General features: G+C 36.5%; 1 protein-coding gene across 7 annotated transcripts in view; it reads right to left on the bottom strand.

Moving 5' to 3' along the window:
- Positions 1 to 18835, bottom strand: part of LOC138704946 (protein transport protein Sec16A-like) — a 572743-nt gene that overhangs the window by 256593 nt on the left and 297315 nt on the right. For all 7 annotated transcript variants that reach the window (XR_011333490.1, XR_011333489.1, XM_069833405.1 and 4 more), the window contains one exon: positions 17514 to 17771. Coding sequence is in view for 5 of the 7 variants with exons in the window: in XM_069833405.1 (XP_069689506.1) it covers positions 17514 to 17771 (258 nt within the window). In the remaining 2 variants the exon portion in view is untranslated. The remainder of the gene's footprint in view (positions 1 to 17513; positions 17772 to 18835) is intronic.

Consider the following 18835-nt stretch of genomic DNA (forward strand, 5'->3'; position numbering starts at 1 on the left):
GGCGGGGGGCTAATTCTGTCTTTTGTTCAGCAAAGCAAGGAAAATACGAAGTCCATAATCGTACCTATTTTTAAGAAGGGAGACAAGACTAACTGTAGTAACTTTCGAGGAATATCACTTTTGTTCATGTCGTACAAAATTTTGTCGAATATCCTTTTGAGAAGATTAACTCCAAATGTAGATGAAATTATTGGGGATCATCAGTGTGGTTTTAGGCGTAAAAGATCGACTATTGATCAGAGTTTTTGTAGTCGACAAATATTGGAGAAAAAATGGGAGTATAAAGATACAGTACATCAGTTATTCATAGGTTTCAAAAAGGCGTATGACTAGGTTAAGAGAGAAGTTTTATATAATATTCTTATTGAATTTGGTATTCCCAAGAAACTAGTTGATTAATTAAAGTGTGTTTCAGTGAAACTTACAGCAGAGTCCGTATAGGCCAGTTTCTATCTGATGCTTTTTAACTTTGCTCTAGAATATGCCATTAGGGAAGTTCAGGATAACACAGAGGGTTTGGAATTGAATGGGTTACATCAGCTTCTTGTCTATGCGAATGACGTGAATATGTTAGGAGAAAATCCACAAACGATTAGGGAAAACACGGAAATTCTACTTGAAACAAGTAAAGCGATAGGGTTGGAAGTAAATCCCGAAAAGACTAAGTATATGATTATGTTTCGTGACCAGAATATTGTACAAAATGGAACTATAATAATTGGAGATTTATCCTTCGAAGAGGTGGAAAAATTCAAATATCTTGGAGCAACAGTAACAAATATAAATAACAATCGGGAGGAAATTAAACACAGAATAAATATGGAAAATGCTTGTTATTATTTGGTTGAGAAGCTTTTGTCATCTAGTCTGCTGTCAAAAAATCTGAAAGTTAGAATTTATAAAACAGTTATATTACCAGTTGTTCTGTATGGCTCTGAAACTTGGACTCTCATTTTGAGAGAGGAACAGAGATTAAGGGTGTTTGAGAATAAAGTTCTTAGGAAAATATTTGGGGCTAAGAGGGATGAAGTTACAGGAGAATGGAGAAAGTTACACAACGCAGAGCTGCACGCATTGTATTCTTCAACTGACATAATTAGGAACATTAAATCCAGACGTTTGAGATGGGCAGGGCATGTAGCAAGTATGGGCGAATCCAGAAATGTATTAGTGTGTTAGTTGGGAGGCCGAAGGGAAAAAGACCTTTGGGGAGGCAAAGACATAGATGGGAGGATAATATTAAAATGGATTTGAGGGAGGTGGGATATGATGGTAGAGACTGGATTAATCATGCTCAGGATAGGGAGCAATGGTGGGCTTATGTGAGGGCCGCAATGAACTTGCGGGTTCCTTAAAAGCCAGTAAGTAAGTAAGTAAGTAAGCAAGGAAAATACAAGCTGCACTGGTATGTAGTGAAACAGTAACACTTGAAATTTGGAGACGGAAGTGTGTGAAATTGAGGATGTGTTAAATTATTGTGGTTTCATACAAAATTATTTATAGGCTATAGTATAAGTGCATTAAGCAGAATATAGAATATGGATTTAATTTAATTTCGTTTGTAGTTGTATATAAGTGGATATAATAGTGTATAATACTGTGTTAGGCTGTGATTAATTATGTTTAGTGATTACTGATTAGGAACTGTACAGTTTTGCTTTAACAATGAACTCTGTTCAGTCCCTGTTAAGCAAAAACTCGCTCTCATGATGATAAATAAGCAGCTAAAAGATTAGGTCCTGATCGGCCAGAATTAAGAAGTAAGAAAAAAAAAAAAACCGGGAATATCGTAGAAAATTCAATATATCTACGTATAATAACTACAGTAGAATCTCAAATTATCCATGGTAATGAAGAGGATGGACTGAACGGTTAATCGAAAAGTCGGATAATCCATACCATAAAATATTTTCGTAAATTAAGTGGATAATACTTGTACTTTTTCAATTTGCTCTCTGTTCTTGTGTTTCACACACTAGGTAGTGAATCAGTATTTCTCTCATTTAAGTCTGGTTGTCAATGACAAGTTTTTAAGGGGCAAGGAAACTCCTTGTAATGGCTGTCAGCAGAAAGATAGGAATAGTACAGGTCTCGTGTTGTAGATTTACATACTTTGTATATTTTATTGTTGACTTTTATTAATGCTCGCACAATTGTAACATCAATCTCGTATTCTGATGTGAGATGAGCCACAATTCCTCTTTCCCCAAACCACTCCATTATTTACACTTTTTTTCGGTACTTATCACAACACATTTTGTTTTGGCACTCATGGAATATACTTTACATACAGTAGAAGTTATACAGTACGACGACTCAAACAGTAGACCATAATGTGTAAGTGTCAAGGCTTGTAAGAACACTCTCTAGAAAAAAAAAAAGTACTGGTACTAATATAATGTGCAGTAGTACGTACTTCTTATGTTTCTGTAGCAAAAAAAAAGGAGGGAGGGGGAGAGGAAGTGAGAGAAAGACAGTTGGATAATCCGACAATCGGTTAATAGGGTGATGGATAATCGGGATTTTACTGTATAAGTGGTTCTGAGGCTGCTCTACTAGAAACGCTTTTTGTTTTGTTTTCCCTGCCTGATTTTCAGCAAGGAATCAAACACATGAACAAAAACAGGTTTTAGGGACATTAGTCATATCAGTTACACGACAAAAAAATGAAAGTACACACGCACATAACAAGGCATGCATTGAATTATCATTGTTAGGACGTACAGCCAATAAGGGGTGGTCCTCCAGCTTGGGGGTTAGGCAAAGGGCTAACAACCCATCACCGTAAAAAAACAGCTTGTTACGAAACCTTACAATAAGCTTCGGAATGTCGAGACATAGATGGGAGGATAATATTAAAATGGATTTGAAGGAGGTGGGATATGACAGAGACTGGATTAATCTTGCACAGGATAGGGGCCAATGGTGGGCTTACGTGAGGGTGGCAATGAACCTGCGGGTTCCTTAAAAGCCATTTGTAAGTAAGTAAGTAAGGACGTTCGAATATCCAAGTTCAATTAGATACAGGCTATCAATTACAAAGCAGGGAAAACAGACATATTCTTTCTAGATTATTTGATTGTATTAAGTTTTGTGGAGTGTTTAAGCTGGCTCTAAGATGTCACAATGAAAGTGAAAGTTCAGATAATCCAGGGGTGTTCAGGGGACTTGTCAATTTTATTAGTTCAATCGATGTAGCAATGAGGGAACATCTTGACTGTGCAACAGTGTTTAAAAGGAACCAATTCTCAGATCTTCTCCCTTGGACACACACAACTGCACATCACTGTACAATACAACAACATATCTCTAAGCAGAACACAGGAAATTAAATACCTAGCAGTAACATTTGACACTGAATTGACTTGGAACACGCACATCGCAAACATCAATGAAAATGCTAGCAAAAGACTAACAACATGCACATTACAAACCCCACTGAAAAAGCTAGCAAAAGACTAACACTTCTGAAAAGACTGATCTGGAAGAAGTGGAGTTGTTTCCAGAAGACATTAACCCATTATATCCCAGTGGGAATTAAAGTTGCCAAGCCAAAAAATCTTTATTGATTGGTCAGTTGTAAATTTGTTCATTGTTCACAACAATTGGTGTAAAGATTCAACTATCCTCCTCTAGTTTGAGTTGAGTTTTATCACATCCGTTCGTTATGTCGTTAGTATAGAAGAAATTAATAAGGAGTGCACACACAAGATTCTGGACTGCTACACATTCCTTCAATAATGTAAATAAAATTATATCTAAAAATTGCTGCACAACAATTTCAATTACATAAATCTAATAACAATATGTGCAATTTTATTATACTAACAGGTTTTTAATTTACAACTTATCACAATTTCATTAGAGTGATTTGAATTTGTATGGCAACTTTAGTTGCCAGTGGGCACTTACGATTATTTGTTTATTCATTTTACATATTCTTCAAAATTTTACCATTGCTAACTCTGAAAACGAACAATGACATAATATAAATTTATTATAGCAATTCTTTTCTTCACTACTGACTAGTTCGTAGTTCGATTCCGTGCTGTAGTACATTTTTTATCTACGTAATATCTGGTACTAATATATCTGATTTTCATCTGTTATTGTATTATCGTTATGTAAATGGGCTAACTGTAAGTATAGAGGTTTTATACATTTATTATAAAATAATTGGAATAAAATTTGAAGCTAACTACTTCAAATCTAAAATGGAGCAAAGACAGCAAAGTGGCAGACTTCAAAATCAAGGAAAGGAGTCCTGATATTCGATGCAACGCTGAAGATCTACTTAGAGAAACAGTAAAATCTCGTTTAGATGCTCTCAGAACCTTTTTCTCTACAGAATTACTTGAGCTTATAGTTATGGAAACCAATAGATATGTGGCTCAGCATCTTATGCATAATTTGAATGCCTCAAGAGAAGAGATTCTTACTCTAATTGGTATTCTACTTCAAGAAGGCTTTACTGTAGAAGCGAACGGATGTTCATGTGCCAATAGTGTCAGAATTTATGCGACGCAACCGATTTGATGAACTACTGAGATTCCTTCACCTGCCAATTATGACGGATTAGATGGTCCTGATTCTCTCTATAAAGTGAGACAACTCTTCCATATACTGAACGCTTCCTTCAAACAGGTGTCTCCTGGCAAATGTGTAAGCATTGATGAAAGTATGATTCCATATTATGGACGTCAATTCATAAGGGAAACGTCTGTGCACTTCGGATTCGAATTGTGGGTTGCTGCTGATCCATACGGGTTTATCTTTCATGCTAAACCATATTGTGGAAGTTCAACTCCCCTTCCTGAAACAGGTCTTGGCCAAGGAAGTAATGTTGCTTTGGGATTGGTTGCTCATGTGCAGTTACCACAAGGAATATACCTCTACTTCGATAATCTCTTCACAACTGTTGGACTGATGCAAGGACTTACTAACAGAAGGCTCGGAGCCACTGGAACTGTACGGGAAAACAGAATCACTGATTCAGTGAATCTGCCTGATAAAAAAAAGCTGAAAGAAAGTATCCTGAGGTGAAATGGCATCCTCTATTTGCAACGATTTGCTGGTAGTCCGATGGAATAACAACAGTGTCGTTACAGTTCTCACAAACTATCATCCTGTTGATCCCATGAGAAAGGCAAGCAGATATTCCAGAGCTGATAGGAAGAAAATTTCTGTCAACGTTCCAGGACCTGTAGCGCAGTATAATACCAACATGGGTGGTGTTGATATTGGTGATCAGTTTATAGCTACTTACGTTACAGCATCCATACTAAGATATGGTGGTAGCCATATTTCCGATGGGCAGTGGATGTAACTTGTGTTCAAGGATCGAGCAAATGCTGAGTAACTTTCGGTGGTGGACCCCGGAGTCATTTCGCTGGCATTATCACCTTCATTTCATTCAGACGCTAAATAACCTAGATGTTGATACAGCGTTGTAAAATAACCCAATAAAATAAATAAATGTTCAAGGATGGCTTCTGTATCGTATATTTGGGAATGACATCTCTCTTCTTGAATACAAACATCAATGCGTCATTCATCTCCTGAAGTCATATGGTTGTACAGTAAACTCGCCAGGAATCCGTCGCTCCTTATCATTTTCCGCAGTGCTGGATGAAGTGCGTAAGGACGATAAAGGCCATATAGTCGAGAAAGGTCTATCCAAGTATCGAAGATGTCATGTATGTGGTTCTCGTACAAAATTCGTTTGCAATAAGAGTGATGCTGCGCTTCATCCTGATTCGTATTTCAGAACATTTCATGATGCATAAGGATTATTTGGTAGTGAATAAAATCGACATTTCCCTTATATCTGACACAAAAATTATGGACAGAGTGTAAAGTAATACTCTAAAGTTATGTAGTGTGTGTAAATTTGTAAGTGCTAAATAAAGCAAAGGCATTTATTGAAGTAAGATGCATTTATTTCACAATAACAAAATATCAGACACGCAAGTGCCCAGTGGCAACTAAAGTTGCCAGCCTAAAATGGACCCTTCGGTTACAGGTACATGAATGAAATAAAATTATAGTGATTAGGGTTCTTCCAGGATCACATAACAGAAATATGACGCCAAAATCCCACACAGGGAATTACGGGCATTAATGGGTTAAATACCACCCACAGAATGTGCGTAACACCCATCCTTACATATCACAGTGAAATTCTAATTACTACAAAACACAAAAAATTGGAACACACACCAAACCAACCCTCAGGTTGATCATTGGAGAGATCACGGCAACTCCAACAGAAGCAATGGAATCCTTCACTAATACCCCTAGCATGAAGATGGAAATAGAAGAAAAAGCCTTATTACAGTAAGAATGGCTGATTAGATTATCACATAGCAAAAGGGGCCAACACAAGCAACTACCTGATTAGCTTTATCACAAAAATCAGTGTGCTGAAACAGAAATCAAACATTCCTTCCCATCTTAAAATAAAACCTAAGATCTCTGATAACCCAGTACCTACAGAGCACTACTTGACTCTGACAAGAAATTAAAGAGAGTGATATAATTCTGGACCAAATGAAAGCTGTGGCACTACAAACAATTCATACAAGATACTCTATACAGAACTGAATACATATTTGCAGATGGATCCCTTATGTCAAACCAGAAAGGTGCTGAAGTTGGGGCCACAAGCGAACTGTTGTCCTTTTATAAACACTAGGATATGGAAAAATAAATTTTGACAGAGAACTAAAAGCTATCCATGCATCACTCCAAAACTTACTATATTGAATCAGTGAAGTCCAGAAAGCAATAATACTGATTCAAAGGCAACAATCACTATACAGGGTCATTACCGGAAACCGCATGTTCTTGACTTGGATAGTACATGGAGAATATTGATAGGTGGGAGTTGGGTACGATGGCACTTTGGAGGGGAGAATATGCAGTCTCAGTTGTAGACGAGATGTGGAACCTTGAATATTGTGTGCTTGTTATGTGACGCTTTTACTCAAACGGGGAATCAGCCACTCAGACCAAACGAGATTTTTGTATCCATTTCAACATTGTGCGGCACAGGTTCAGCAAGATGGGGCTGCTCGCCTTCCTATGGATATTATCCGACGAATATTTCCGGGAAAAATAATCTCTTGATTTGGTGATGTCACTTGGCCTTCTCGTTCCCCAGACCTTTCAATTCCTAATTTTTTTCTATGGGGATTTTTAAAATCTCGAATCTACATTAACAAGCCGTGCATCATACAGAAACTTAAAGCAGCTATTTGGCGAGAAATCAACAACATTCCTAGAGCAACATTAGAAAATTCAGTGTGAAGCTTCAAGGAACATCTTCAACGTTGTGTACAGGTGGAAGAACGCCATCTTAGAGAAGTAATTTTCAAACGCTGAAGTTCTTGTGTACATGTTTCAAATTGTATATCTTATGGAATACATTGGTAATAAGAAATAAACGTTCGGTTCAAAATTGGCCGAGTTCTCATTATTTAAAAATCATGTGGTTCCCAGTAATGACCCTGTAGTAGCAGCAGGTACGTACATCAATAAAATCCACTATAATCACAGGAAGCACCAAAATTTTGTCACAGCTTACAAGGCTGAATATAAAAGAGTAGTCCTACAATGGATACCTGTTCATAGCAAAATACTAGGAAATGAGGCAACAGGAACATTAACCTAAAAAAGTAGCACATTCATTCACAGGTCCACAGAGAAAGTATTCTTTCATTCTGTCGAAGGATTCGTAATATTGGTGCTGTGGTAGAGAAGGCCTCATGGTCTTAACTCCACCAGAGTGAGTAAATAATTAAAACTACTGTACAAACAAACACACAAAACATACACAGTAGAGACCTCCAAAGACAAGAAATGGGAAAAGATATGCCACAACCTTAACATAATACTGGATGCACTCATGAAATCAGCAGTAACAGCTTTCAGGTTAATTACAGGCCATAACTGCATGGAAGATCAAATAAAGAGGGACATTGAAAAAACAGAGAAACCATGGCGAGAAGAAGTGGAAGAGAATAGCTGGGAGGACCATGACAGATAGAGGATAATATTTCAAACTTGACCTCACAAGCCACATGAGTCTAAATGATGATGAAAAAGAAAGAACTGCATGGAAAAATACTACACAGAATAGGAATGCCAGTCATTACTGTTGTATAGGATGAATGAAGAGATGGACTGGAAGCATCTTATGATGAAAGATGAGTGGAACGGAGAAAAATTCTCTCCAGCACCAGGATTTGAACCCAGGTTTTCAGCTCTATGTGCTGACACTCTATCCACTAAGTCACACCGGATTCCCATCCCGATGTCGGATCGAATCCTCTCAGTTAAAGTTCCACTTCTTGGGTTCCCTCTAGTGGCCTACCCTCATGCACTGCATCATAGATGTATGACTGTGGGTTCGCATATCATATATTATTATGTACTTCGGTACATCATCAATCTTCTTAATGTATCCAGCTGTTTGCTAACAACATAAAGTCCACTATAGTCCACTGTAGTCTATTAAGTTGTTGTTTTTCACGAGAAATGAGGTGTATTTTGATCAGTGTTCATTTATAGATGCCTGTTGCTAGTAGCCAGAGGTGGGGTGTAGTCAATATATACTGCAGGGCTGTGTCTTCTGCAACTTGTACTGATGATTTTAATTTACTTCTTTTGTTGTTTATGGATGGACAGTATAGAAGAATGTGTTGTGGATCTTCAACATGATTATTACACCACAGACAAGTAGGATTATCAGAAATGTGAAATCGGTGTAGGTACAATTGAGTGACAATGTGACCTGTCCTGGCTCTTGTTAAAAATGTTTGAACATGTCTGGGCAAGTTTTTGTACATTTCCAGGTCATTTGGTTTCTTTTGTACAGACTGTAAAATTTTTCCTTTGTCAGAAGAGAGCCAATTGTTGATCCTTAGGTTTGTAAAATGAGATTTTACTGAAGCAAAAGCATTGGATAGAGATATCACTTGAAGAGGTCTTGGTTGCAAATATGTTGCCTGTTTTGCAATATTATCGACTTTTTCATTTCCAGGTATACCACAATGACTAGGTATTCATTGAAATGTTATTTCCTTTTGGAGTTCTTTTAGTTTATTAGTTGTTTCTGAATTGGAATAATTCTAAGTGCATATAGGTTTGGTACATATTTAATTATATTAAATATAGCCCCCTTGGAGTCAGTAAGTATGTGAATAGATTTTTCAGAAATTTGAGTAACACACTGAAGAGCAGCATCAATAGCTAGCAATTCAGTGTCAAGACTGGATAAGGATGAACATGGTATGAAATAACTTTCTTGATATTTTGGAATATAATACCCTGCTCCTGATGTTCCATTATTAGGATTTAGAGATCCATATGTATAAATTTGAAGGTGCTCTTTATATGTACTGCAGAGTAGTTGTTCCGTGGAATCTAACTTAAGAATGTATGGAGGATCATTTTTGGAATGATTTCCTGGAATTTGTATGCTATGTTCTGGAATCACCCATTTCCATGGAGGAATTTCGTTCAGAACTGGAGTTTTAGCAATGAGTGTGTCTGTGATATAGTTGGTATTTCTTCTTTTTTTTTATTTTATAGAAATTACACAGGATATCATCTGACAGTTTTAAGAACATCTGAGATCTGGATGAGGCTTGCAATTTTAAATGTATTTTTAGATCCTTTTGTAATATACGTGTCTGAGTGGTTGAATATTACATTCAATTTCTAGGGCAACAGTTGATGTGGTTTTTGGTACTCCTAGGCATAATCTTAAGGCTGAGTTTTGAAGAACAGAAATTTTTTGTAGATGAGTTGCTGATGCTCCTCCCCATATTTCACATCCATAGGTCAATTTTGATCGTATATAAGCATTATAAAACAGACGCATTGTCGTGATATCTGATCCCCATTTCCTATTAGCTATGATCCTCAAGAGATTTAATCGTGTTAGACACTGCGAAGCAACATTGGTTAAATGTGGTTTCCATAAAAGTTTTTCATCAAAAATTAATTCTAGGATCTTAGGAGTTGGATTGTACTGAATTTCTTGATTATTCAAATAAATGTGAGGTTTATAGTTTTTTAGGCTATATCTTCTTGTGAAGACAGTATATTCAGTTTTTGATTGTGAGATAGATAGATTCCATTTGGATGCCCAATTATTGATATTATTTACAGCTGTTTGTATAACTCTTAATGATTCACTTAATCATAATACACTCATAATGCACCTCTGCACATATGTGGACATTGTTCCACTGTCATACATCTATGACGCAATGCATGAGGGTAGGCCATTAGAGGGAACCCAAGAGGTGGAACTTAAACTGAGAGAATTCGATCTGACATCGGGATGGGAATCCGGTGTGGCTTAGTGGATAGAACATCAGCACGTAGAGCTGAAAACCCGGTTCAAATCCCGGTGCCGGAGAGAATTTTTCTCCATTCCACTTATCTTTAATCATATGATGATGCAGAATATCTGCATGGAAATATCTTATGTACACTTAACAGCAAAGAGAATATGCCAACTCTTGGTCGATAGATATGCTAGTTCTATCGCGCGGTTCACTCGTGTAAATGCAATGCACTGCAAGGCATTGCTGTGGTCTCTCTTCATTGAAAGTTGTCTGTCTGCAATGTAGTTAACCTTACGAGCTGTGTGTGGCCCAGTGGTAAGATGTCTAACTTCCGTACAAGAGGTTGTGAGTTCACCTTCCGGTACAGTAAAATTACTATTTTTTTTTTTTTTAGTTAAAAAATGTGAAATGGCATTTGTTCATAAACTTCGTTATGTCTGCCTCGTAAAAATATTATTGCCCATCACCTGTTGGCTATTAATAGGCGAGATCTGGTCTGTATAAACAAAAAATACTTATTTCACAGCCTAAAAAATCGGACGCATATCAAACATAAATAAATGATAAAATAAACAAAAAAAAACAAACAATTGGTTAATAAGTTATATTAACAAAAAGCATGTGCTGGGAATTAATATCTCATTCACAAACCACCTGCATCAACAACTGCCTGCCCTCATTCTGCACGGCATGGAGTCCACAAGATTATGGAACAGGTATAAATTCATTGCCACCTCCTCCCACGCATATAGAACTCTGTCCCAAAATCATCAGCTGTCCGAACGGGTGGTTGTTCTGTCCAATTTGAGCGTAGGATCCGTTTGACTGTAGCCAACAAATTTTCAATCGGATTCATATCTGGTGACTTTGGAGGCCAGTCGACCAGGTCTTGTAAACCATCTTTGAATCTGGTTGGCGGTGTGTACAGGGTGATTATCCTGCTGGAAGAAAAGTGTTCCTTCTGAATATCGTCTTCGGGCGGAAGGGACCATTACATTTGCCACAATGTTCGTAGACTTCTGCCGTAAACCAACCATAGATGCGTTTGAGAAGTCCTACCCCATTGTATGACATCCACCCCAACACGCGATGCTCACGCGATCCGACCTGTTAAGTCGTCTCATAAAGTGTTCATCGTATTGGTGGTCATCCATAAGATAAACTGGGGCAGGGCTATCATTGCTATTTACTTCGTCGGAGAAAATGACATTTCTCCAATCGAAGAGTCCTGTCGGAGAGTAGCATATGCTAGGCAGTCTACAGCAAGCTCCATCGTCAAATTTTCCCTCCTCACAGGTCGACGACACCATATGCCACGCTCTCTATTGTCTCTCTGCCATCTTCAAGCGTAATGATGAGACAACGTTTTATTAAATGACAGGAGTATTGCTTGGAAGAGAGAGGGAGGTTTATTATTTATTAAAGTTTGGACATATTCTAAGAGATGTCACCACATAAATATAGCTTTGTGAGATGTATATGATGACAAGTTTGTAATTAAAAAAAATAAGAGAGTGTGGGAGATTCAGGAGATTCGAACCTTGAGCTACTATTATTAACTCGTTCAACAGACCAATGCCGTAACGACTTACGCTACTCAGACTGTTAATATCATTTCGGCATAATACTTGGTTTTCCTGTTCATATTCGCTTCGGTTGATTTTGTATTTATCAATTTTATTATTATTTCACTCTTCAGAGGCCCTGATGCATCTAGAATCAGCCCTCCATTCGATTTGATAACATATTTCAGACTCTTAAACAAAATACAGTAAATTTAAATGGTTTAATTATGTGTTACCTGGTGAACTACGGCTTTGACAAGACAAGCATGCGCAATGTTATGTCTCTGGAACTTAGAAATTGTCAGCGGCTTATTCTTTTTTCCGTTAAGTGTACTTCGGTACATCATAATAATATATGGGGGCACCCTGCTAGATGACCAACCCTCCAGAAGGAAACCTTCTAAAAAATATTGGAGCGCAAGAGGATGAATGGCTTCATCGCCAAGCGCCCAGCATTAGAAAACAACTACTTTCAATTTTCTCCAGCCATTCTTTTATGGACCTTTTCTTTATTTTGCTTATAATTTACTACCGAAGACTATTCAGCAGCTTTTCTTTAGCCATCCTTATAATGCGCCTAATCCATGCAGTAGTTTCAGAGTTGTAAGCTCCAATACCGGTTGTGGAGCTAGATCGGAGCTTGAACTTGCTTATGTCTGTGGAAACACCGGAGCATGCAACCAGTCTAGTGGAGCGCTCCGTTTAGTCCCTGTCTGACATCACTGCATTACAGCACTGATATCTATTACTAAGTCTGTATCTTTGTAAAACTCTCAGAGTTCTGCATTTGACGTAAATCTCCATACATCATTCTGTGTCACTAGTTCATAAATTTTCCTCAGTATCATTTTTCATTAAGCATTCAGTCTTAACGTATCTCCTTGTGCCAATGTCCATATGTTACAATGATGTTTTACAGATTTTTTTTTTAACAGCCCTTGCTTAAAATACATGCATACAGCAACAGAAACATCTGTTTTCTGCACTAATTCTTGCTTTTGCTTCCACTCCAATTTCATGTTATTGACTTTCTCGTTACCAGGTATACCACAATGACTAGGTATCCATTGAAATGTTATTTCCTTTTGGAGTTTTTTTTTTAAATTTACTTAGTTATTTCTGAATGGGAATAATTCTATGTGCATATAGATTTCATACATATTTGATTATATTAAATATAGCCCCCTTGGAGTCGGTAAGTATGCAAATAAATTTTTCAGAAATTTAAGTAACACACTGAAGAGCAGCATCAATAGCTAGCAATTCAGTGTCAAGAATGGAGGTGGATGAACATGGCATGAAGTAACTTTTTTGATATTTTGGATTATAATAACTGCTCCTAACGTCCCATTATCAGGATTTAGAGATCTATGTGTATAAATTTGAAGGTGATTCTGATATGTGCTGCAGATTAATTCCATAGCATCTAACTTAAGAATGTATGGAGAATTATTTTTGGAATGATTTCCTGGAATTTGTATACTATAGTTTGGAATCACCCATTTCCATGGAGGAATTTCGTTCACAACTGGAGTTTTAGCAATGAGAGTATCTGTGATATAGATTGGTATTTCTTCTTCGATTATTTTATTGAAAATATTACCTGACAGATTAAAGAATATCTGAGATCTGGATGAGACTTAAAATTTTAAATGTATTTTTAGATCCTTTTTTAATACATAATGTCTGATAGGTTGAATAGCACATTGAATTTCTATGGCAACAGTTGATGTAGTTTTTGGGACTTCTAGACATAATCTTAAGGCTGAGTTTTGAAAAACAGAAATTTTTTGTAGATCAGTTGCTGATGCTCCTCCCCATACTTCACACCCATAGGTCAATTTTGATCGTATATAAGCAGATGCATTGTCGTGATATCTGATGCCCATTACTTTATAAGTTAGATGGCTATGAAATGCATTAAGGGGAGAGGATGATATTTTTTAAAACTTTTTTTCTATTTGGTGTAAAACATTAATTTTTTTGTATGTAGAGAGCTCATAGCTGCAGCAACTCAACCAAAAACTAAATATTTTGAAAAAAAAATTTATATTTGGGGGCCGAGATTTGAAAAAAATATACCCAATGCAGGATTTTATTAAAACCTATATATCTAAACCATTTTTAAAGGTAGATTCATCCAGTTTTTTGCAATGTACTGGTAAAAGCATGCTCTACAAACTGTCTGTAACAGAATTTTGATATTAGTCCCTACGTTCGTAAAATAAAGAATTAAAATTTAATAACACTTTTCTGAATTCCTTTCTTGCAAACAAACGGACGTAGTAAAATGAAATCAATTAACAAAATTCTGTTACAGAGAAAAGTTTCCTAATAGTCTAAAGAATGTGTGTTCTACATTTCATGCATGTATCTTTAATAGTTCAGAACTTATATCCATTTTTGTCTGGCAATGTAGCAAAAAAATGAAGTTACTGTAAACTGATAAGAGGGGGCAAGTGGTTTAAAAACCCATAACGCACGAAGTTTAAAAATGGCGTCTCAACATCCGATAAGGGCACAAATACCCACGAAATGTTATGCATTGCATTCTACACATATCAAAGAGTATTTTAAAGAAAAACAATTTGTTTTGAAAATTCAATTTACCGTAAACAACAATAAAAGTGGGCGAGTGATTTAAAAATCCATAACATAGGAAGTTTAAAAATGGCGCCTCAACATCTGATAAGGGCACAAATACCCACAAAATATTAGGCTATGCATTCCACACATATCACAGAGTATTTAAAAAGATTTTTTTTTCTTTAATTTACTCGTTTTTCACCAAAAAATACCATCCTCTCCCTTTAGACACAGACCTGACAGCAAATTCAGAAGAGTCACAAGTCGACGATCCCAAACATTTTAATCCAATCCATCTTGAGTTCCTCTGTCATCCAACCCAGCTTCTGACATCGTACAATGATATCTCTGGGAAATAATTTTTCATTTGTACAGAGGTCTTAGTTGAACTAACCCTTCTCAAAATAAAAAAACAGTGGCAATCTGCGACCATCTGCAGTAATTCCAAAGTATTATTATCACTCTGTTTTCTGACGAAACTTTAATAGGGGTAGGCACTATCAAAGCATACAAGAAATGTCATGAAATCAATAAAATAACCTATGAAAGGCACTGCAAGATGATGTGAATACTGTGACACTTGAACTATATGCCCACCTATCCACGCCAAATACTGTTGTTTCTTACATAGGAACAATTCTTCCCCTAGATGAATTGCTACACCATAACAAGAAAAGCTCGGATATATCACACCACCTTTCCAGTGTTGTCAGTGTTGCCAACCTATGCAGGGCATACTCCACAAAATTATTACATAATACTAGTGCATTTTGAGAAGTGAACTTGCACAATTAATTTGGAGAGAACATATTCAAGACAAATTTCCTGATCTTGTGTCATGTGAATTCTTCAAGAGACCATTCTGCTGTACCCATCAATTTCAAGAACACTGATGTCTAATAGTCACTGACCTCACCTATAAATTAGCTCACACTTAGTCTTTAAATGCTGGTTCACAATAAACCGGGAACAGAAATGACAACGAGAACAAGGACGGAAGTAATGTTAAAATAAATGTATTTAACAATATTTCTGTTCTCATTGTCTTTTCCGTTCCCAGTTTATTGTGGACCAGCCTTAACTTGTAACAAACCTCAGTCTACCTATCACAGTCCTCAGACTGTCACAGACCCTTGGGGCCAGCTGTCACAGATGACAGCTTGTCACTTAGCTTACATTAACACTCTAATCCTGTCACAAACTTTGGCTTACCGCTATTTGTATTACTCTTTCATTAGTTTTTTTTTTTTTTTTTTTTTTGACACTGGCACTACTATTACTTCATTGAAACAGACCCTTCCGGCAGATTTTGGTAACTCCTGGATGATTAAATATGTGTGTGTGAAATAACGTACAAAGTATACGGTATGGTACATGTTATGTATTTTATGGTATAACAATTCTATTGATTCTGTGTGCAGTTGTTTTCTTTACTAGATCTTCTGGTTAGAGCTTCTTTTCTACCTCACTCTGTGACAGTGTAATTATGTGGCATATCTAACCAGATGGGCATCTTATCAGCATTCTCAATTCATCCCGTTAAGAAGTTACCTCATTTTCTCAGCATGATGGTAAAACACTGGAAATGTTCTACTTTATTTTCAAAATCTGATAAAAGTTTCTGTAGATTATGGTACACTGATAGTGATAGGCCCTCAAAGTGCATAAACAATAAAACCATTTGTGACTGGCTTTGGACAAATGATGTGGAATATTTAAAGCTGTGGCTAGCTCATTAACTCTTTCTCATATCAAATCGGTAGTTGCAGATAGCACACTTATTCTTCTGTCACAAAATTGAAAACCTGCTAGTCAATTTCTGCATATCTACCTTTCTTCGAACCAAAGACTCTCTTTCTGGAAATCAAACATGTGAATGTGAATGATTCTTGTTGCTACCATTATGTAACATTACACTAACATACCGAATGTTCTCCCAATCTCTTTGTTCTATGCTTTTCTGCATGCAAAATTGCTCTGCACTTGAAATTAACATCATATTACTTTCTAAGCATTTCACCATTCATTTTGTTCAATTGTACACCAAAAATTCTCTAACTAGTCACAAATCTAGACATTTGAAGCAATGAAAACATTTTATTGCACAGAACAAACAATCTTGACTAATGTGTCAGATACGGTATATTTCTTTGTGCTTATCAATTGAGAATCAGAAAGTGCTAAGCAACAACGAAAATACTTAAATTGTGTATAATTATAAGAAATCACATTTTATAACTAAATTAAAGGAAAATTATTTAAATTACTATTTTAATAAAAAAAAGTACTATTTATTCGTAAAGAAATACACAGTGTTAAACAATAGTTAAGTTGACATCAGTATTAATAAGTTTAATACATCATGGCTCAAGTGACGTCATCATTGTTTAGTTCACTGTGCAGTGTATTTCGTAATAAAAGTGTAAGACAGAGTACAAAATCACATCATACAATTGCAAATGGGTTGACGTCCTGGAATTCACAAACATTGCATTTATTAACAATGAATCTGTATCTTCACGTACATTTTCTGCATCATATGACTATATATTGTCAGTGGTTTTCTATCCGCACTCAACATGTATATAAGTACACATGTACTATACGTATACTATTAGTACACATGTAAAAAATTCGAACTGATCTGAATATGACCAATTACTTGTGTACATGTTTGTATGCATTACACATACACGGTGGCAGTGGGGATGGGGGTGGGGGTGGGGGTGGGGGTGGGGGTGGGGATGGGGGTGGGGGTGGGGGTGGGGGTGGCAGTCATAACTGAGTGGCCAGTGAATCTTGTTCTAAGTTTGACATGTATTGCAAACGCCATGATAATATAATACACACTTAAGTTTTGAAGGTAGCTATTATACTAAAAGAGATGTGTCATTTTATCAAGTAAATATGGTATTTTGGGGCATAGTAAAATATCTGTGTAACTGTTTGCCACTTTAAAATTAAAGCTATGGTTCATAAGCATTGTTATACAAAACATACTCACATTGTAATTGTGGATTACATTCCTCACTCCACTTAGCCATGCGGGATCTGAGAGATTAACATCTTCACCCTCTCCGCTATTGCAGATAGGATCATGGTATTTAAGCTGGTCTCCTAGTTCATAAACTTGCTTTATAAAACTTATATCATAATATGAAGGTCCCTGCTGGATAGTTTCAGCTATAACTTCAACATAATGTATTGCCTCAGCTGGCATTCCCAACTCTGAAAGCTTTTTAGCATATAAGAGCTTGTATGCCTGTAAAGTAAAAAAAGAAATAAGGCCACACTGTTTGAAGAGAACAATAATGAAGTTGAAAATGAACCTATCCTCTTCTATTACCAAAATGTTCATGCTTCACTTGAATGCACATATTTCATGAAAAGTTTGATTTTTTTCTTTTAGAATGACAGGTCATGGCACAGCGGCAGTGGCAGCATCAGCAGCAGCAGCAGCAATAGTAGTAGATTCTCACCAAATATAAATTATCAGAAGAAGAACTACAGAGCATGCTTTTCTTCATTTCCAATATAGTGTAATGTCTTGTATTTCACTTAATGTTCCTATGTTCTTGGTTTGATCAAGTTCTGAGCCAAAATCGCAGTACCCATGTATAACTATATCCAGGTTGTTGTAACTTTGCATCTGACAGTTGTTATTTGCGTTGGCAACCCTTCCAACGAAAAAGTTTAAAAATGCTGTGTGGTAGCTTTTTTCAACCGATCAGAATGTAGCATTTTCTATGAGCTGCTTCTGCTGCTACGTAGAGCGCTGCTGCATTGTCAGTTTGCTACATGCTGTGTTACATGGTGTTGCTACTACGTGCATAATTTGTATGTTAATGTTATAAAAATATAAATAATTTGTAGCGCTCCTGTGAAATGTCGGGGGAAAAAAAACCTCATTCAGAAAACAGTAACTCACATAGTGAGAATCCTTTGCATAAACAGTCAGGTGTCAAAATGACTCTTCAATTTTACAAACAGGAGGAGAAATTTGACTGTAATGTACACAGTGTCCATTCATTCCTGCAGATAATTTAATAAAGTAACATAAAATTTATGCCTCTTTAAGAAGACAGTAATAAAGAACAGAGTTACATAATAATTACAATTTAAATTAACGGAGCAGAATAGCTAACTCCATGTAAGTTAAGTCAGTTGTGTAGTGAGTAGTCATTGTGGCAACGTTGCATCTCTCACTACTAACATTACGCAAAGCTGTCAAGTACAAGGTTACAATGGCCTAGGTATAAAAGAATTATTATAATTCGCACAAACTCAGTTATTACACTCTGTCATGCTACCCACCACTAAAACTAT

Source organism: Periplaneta americana, chromosome 8, assembly GCF_040183065.1.
Source record: "Periplaneta americana isolate PAMFEO1 chromosome 8, P.americana_PAMFEO1_priV1, whole genome shotgun sequence".
In the NCBI taxonomy this organism is placed as follows: Eukaryota; Metazoa; Arthropoda; class Insecta; order Blattodea; family Blattidae; genus Periplaneta; species Periplaneta americana.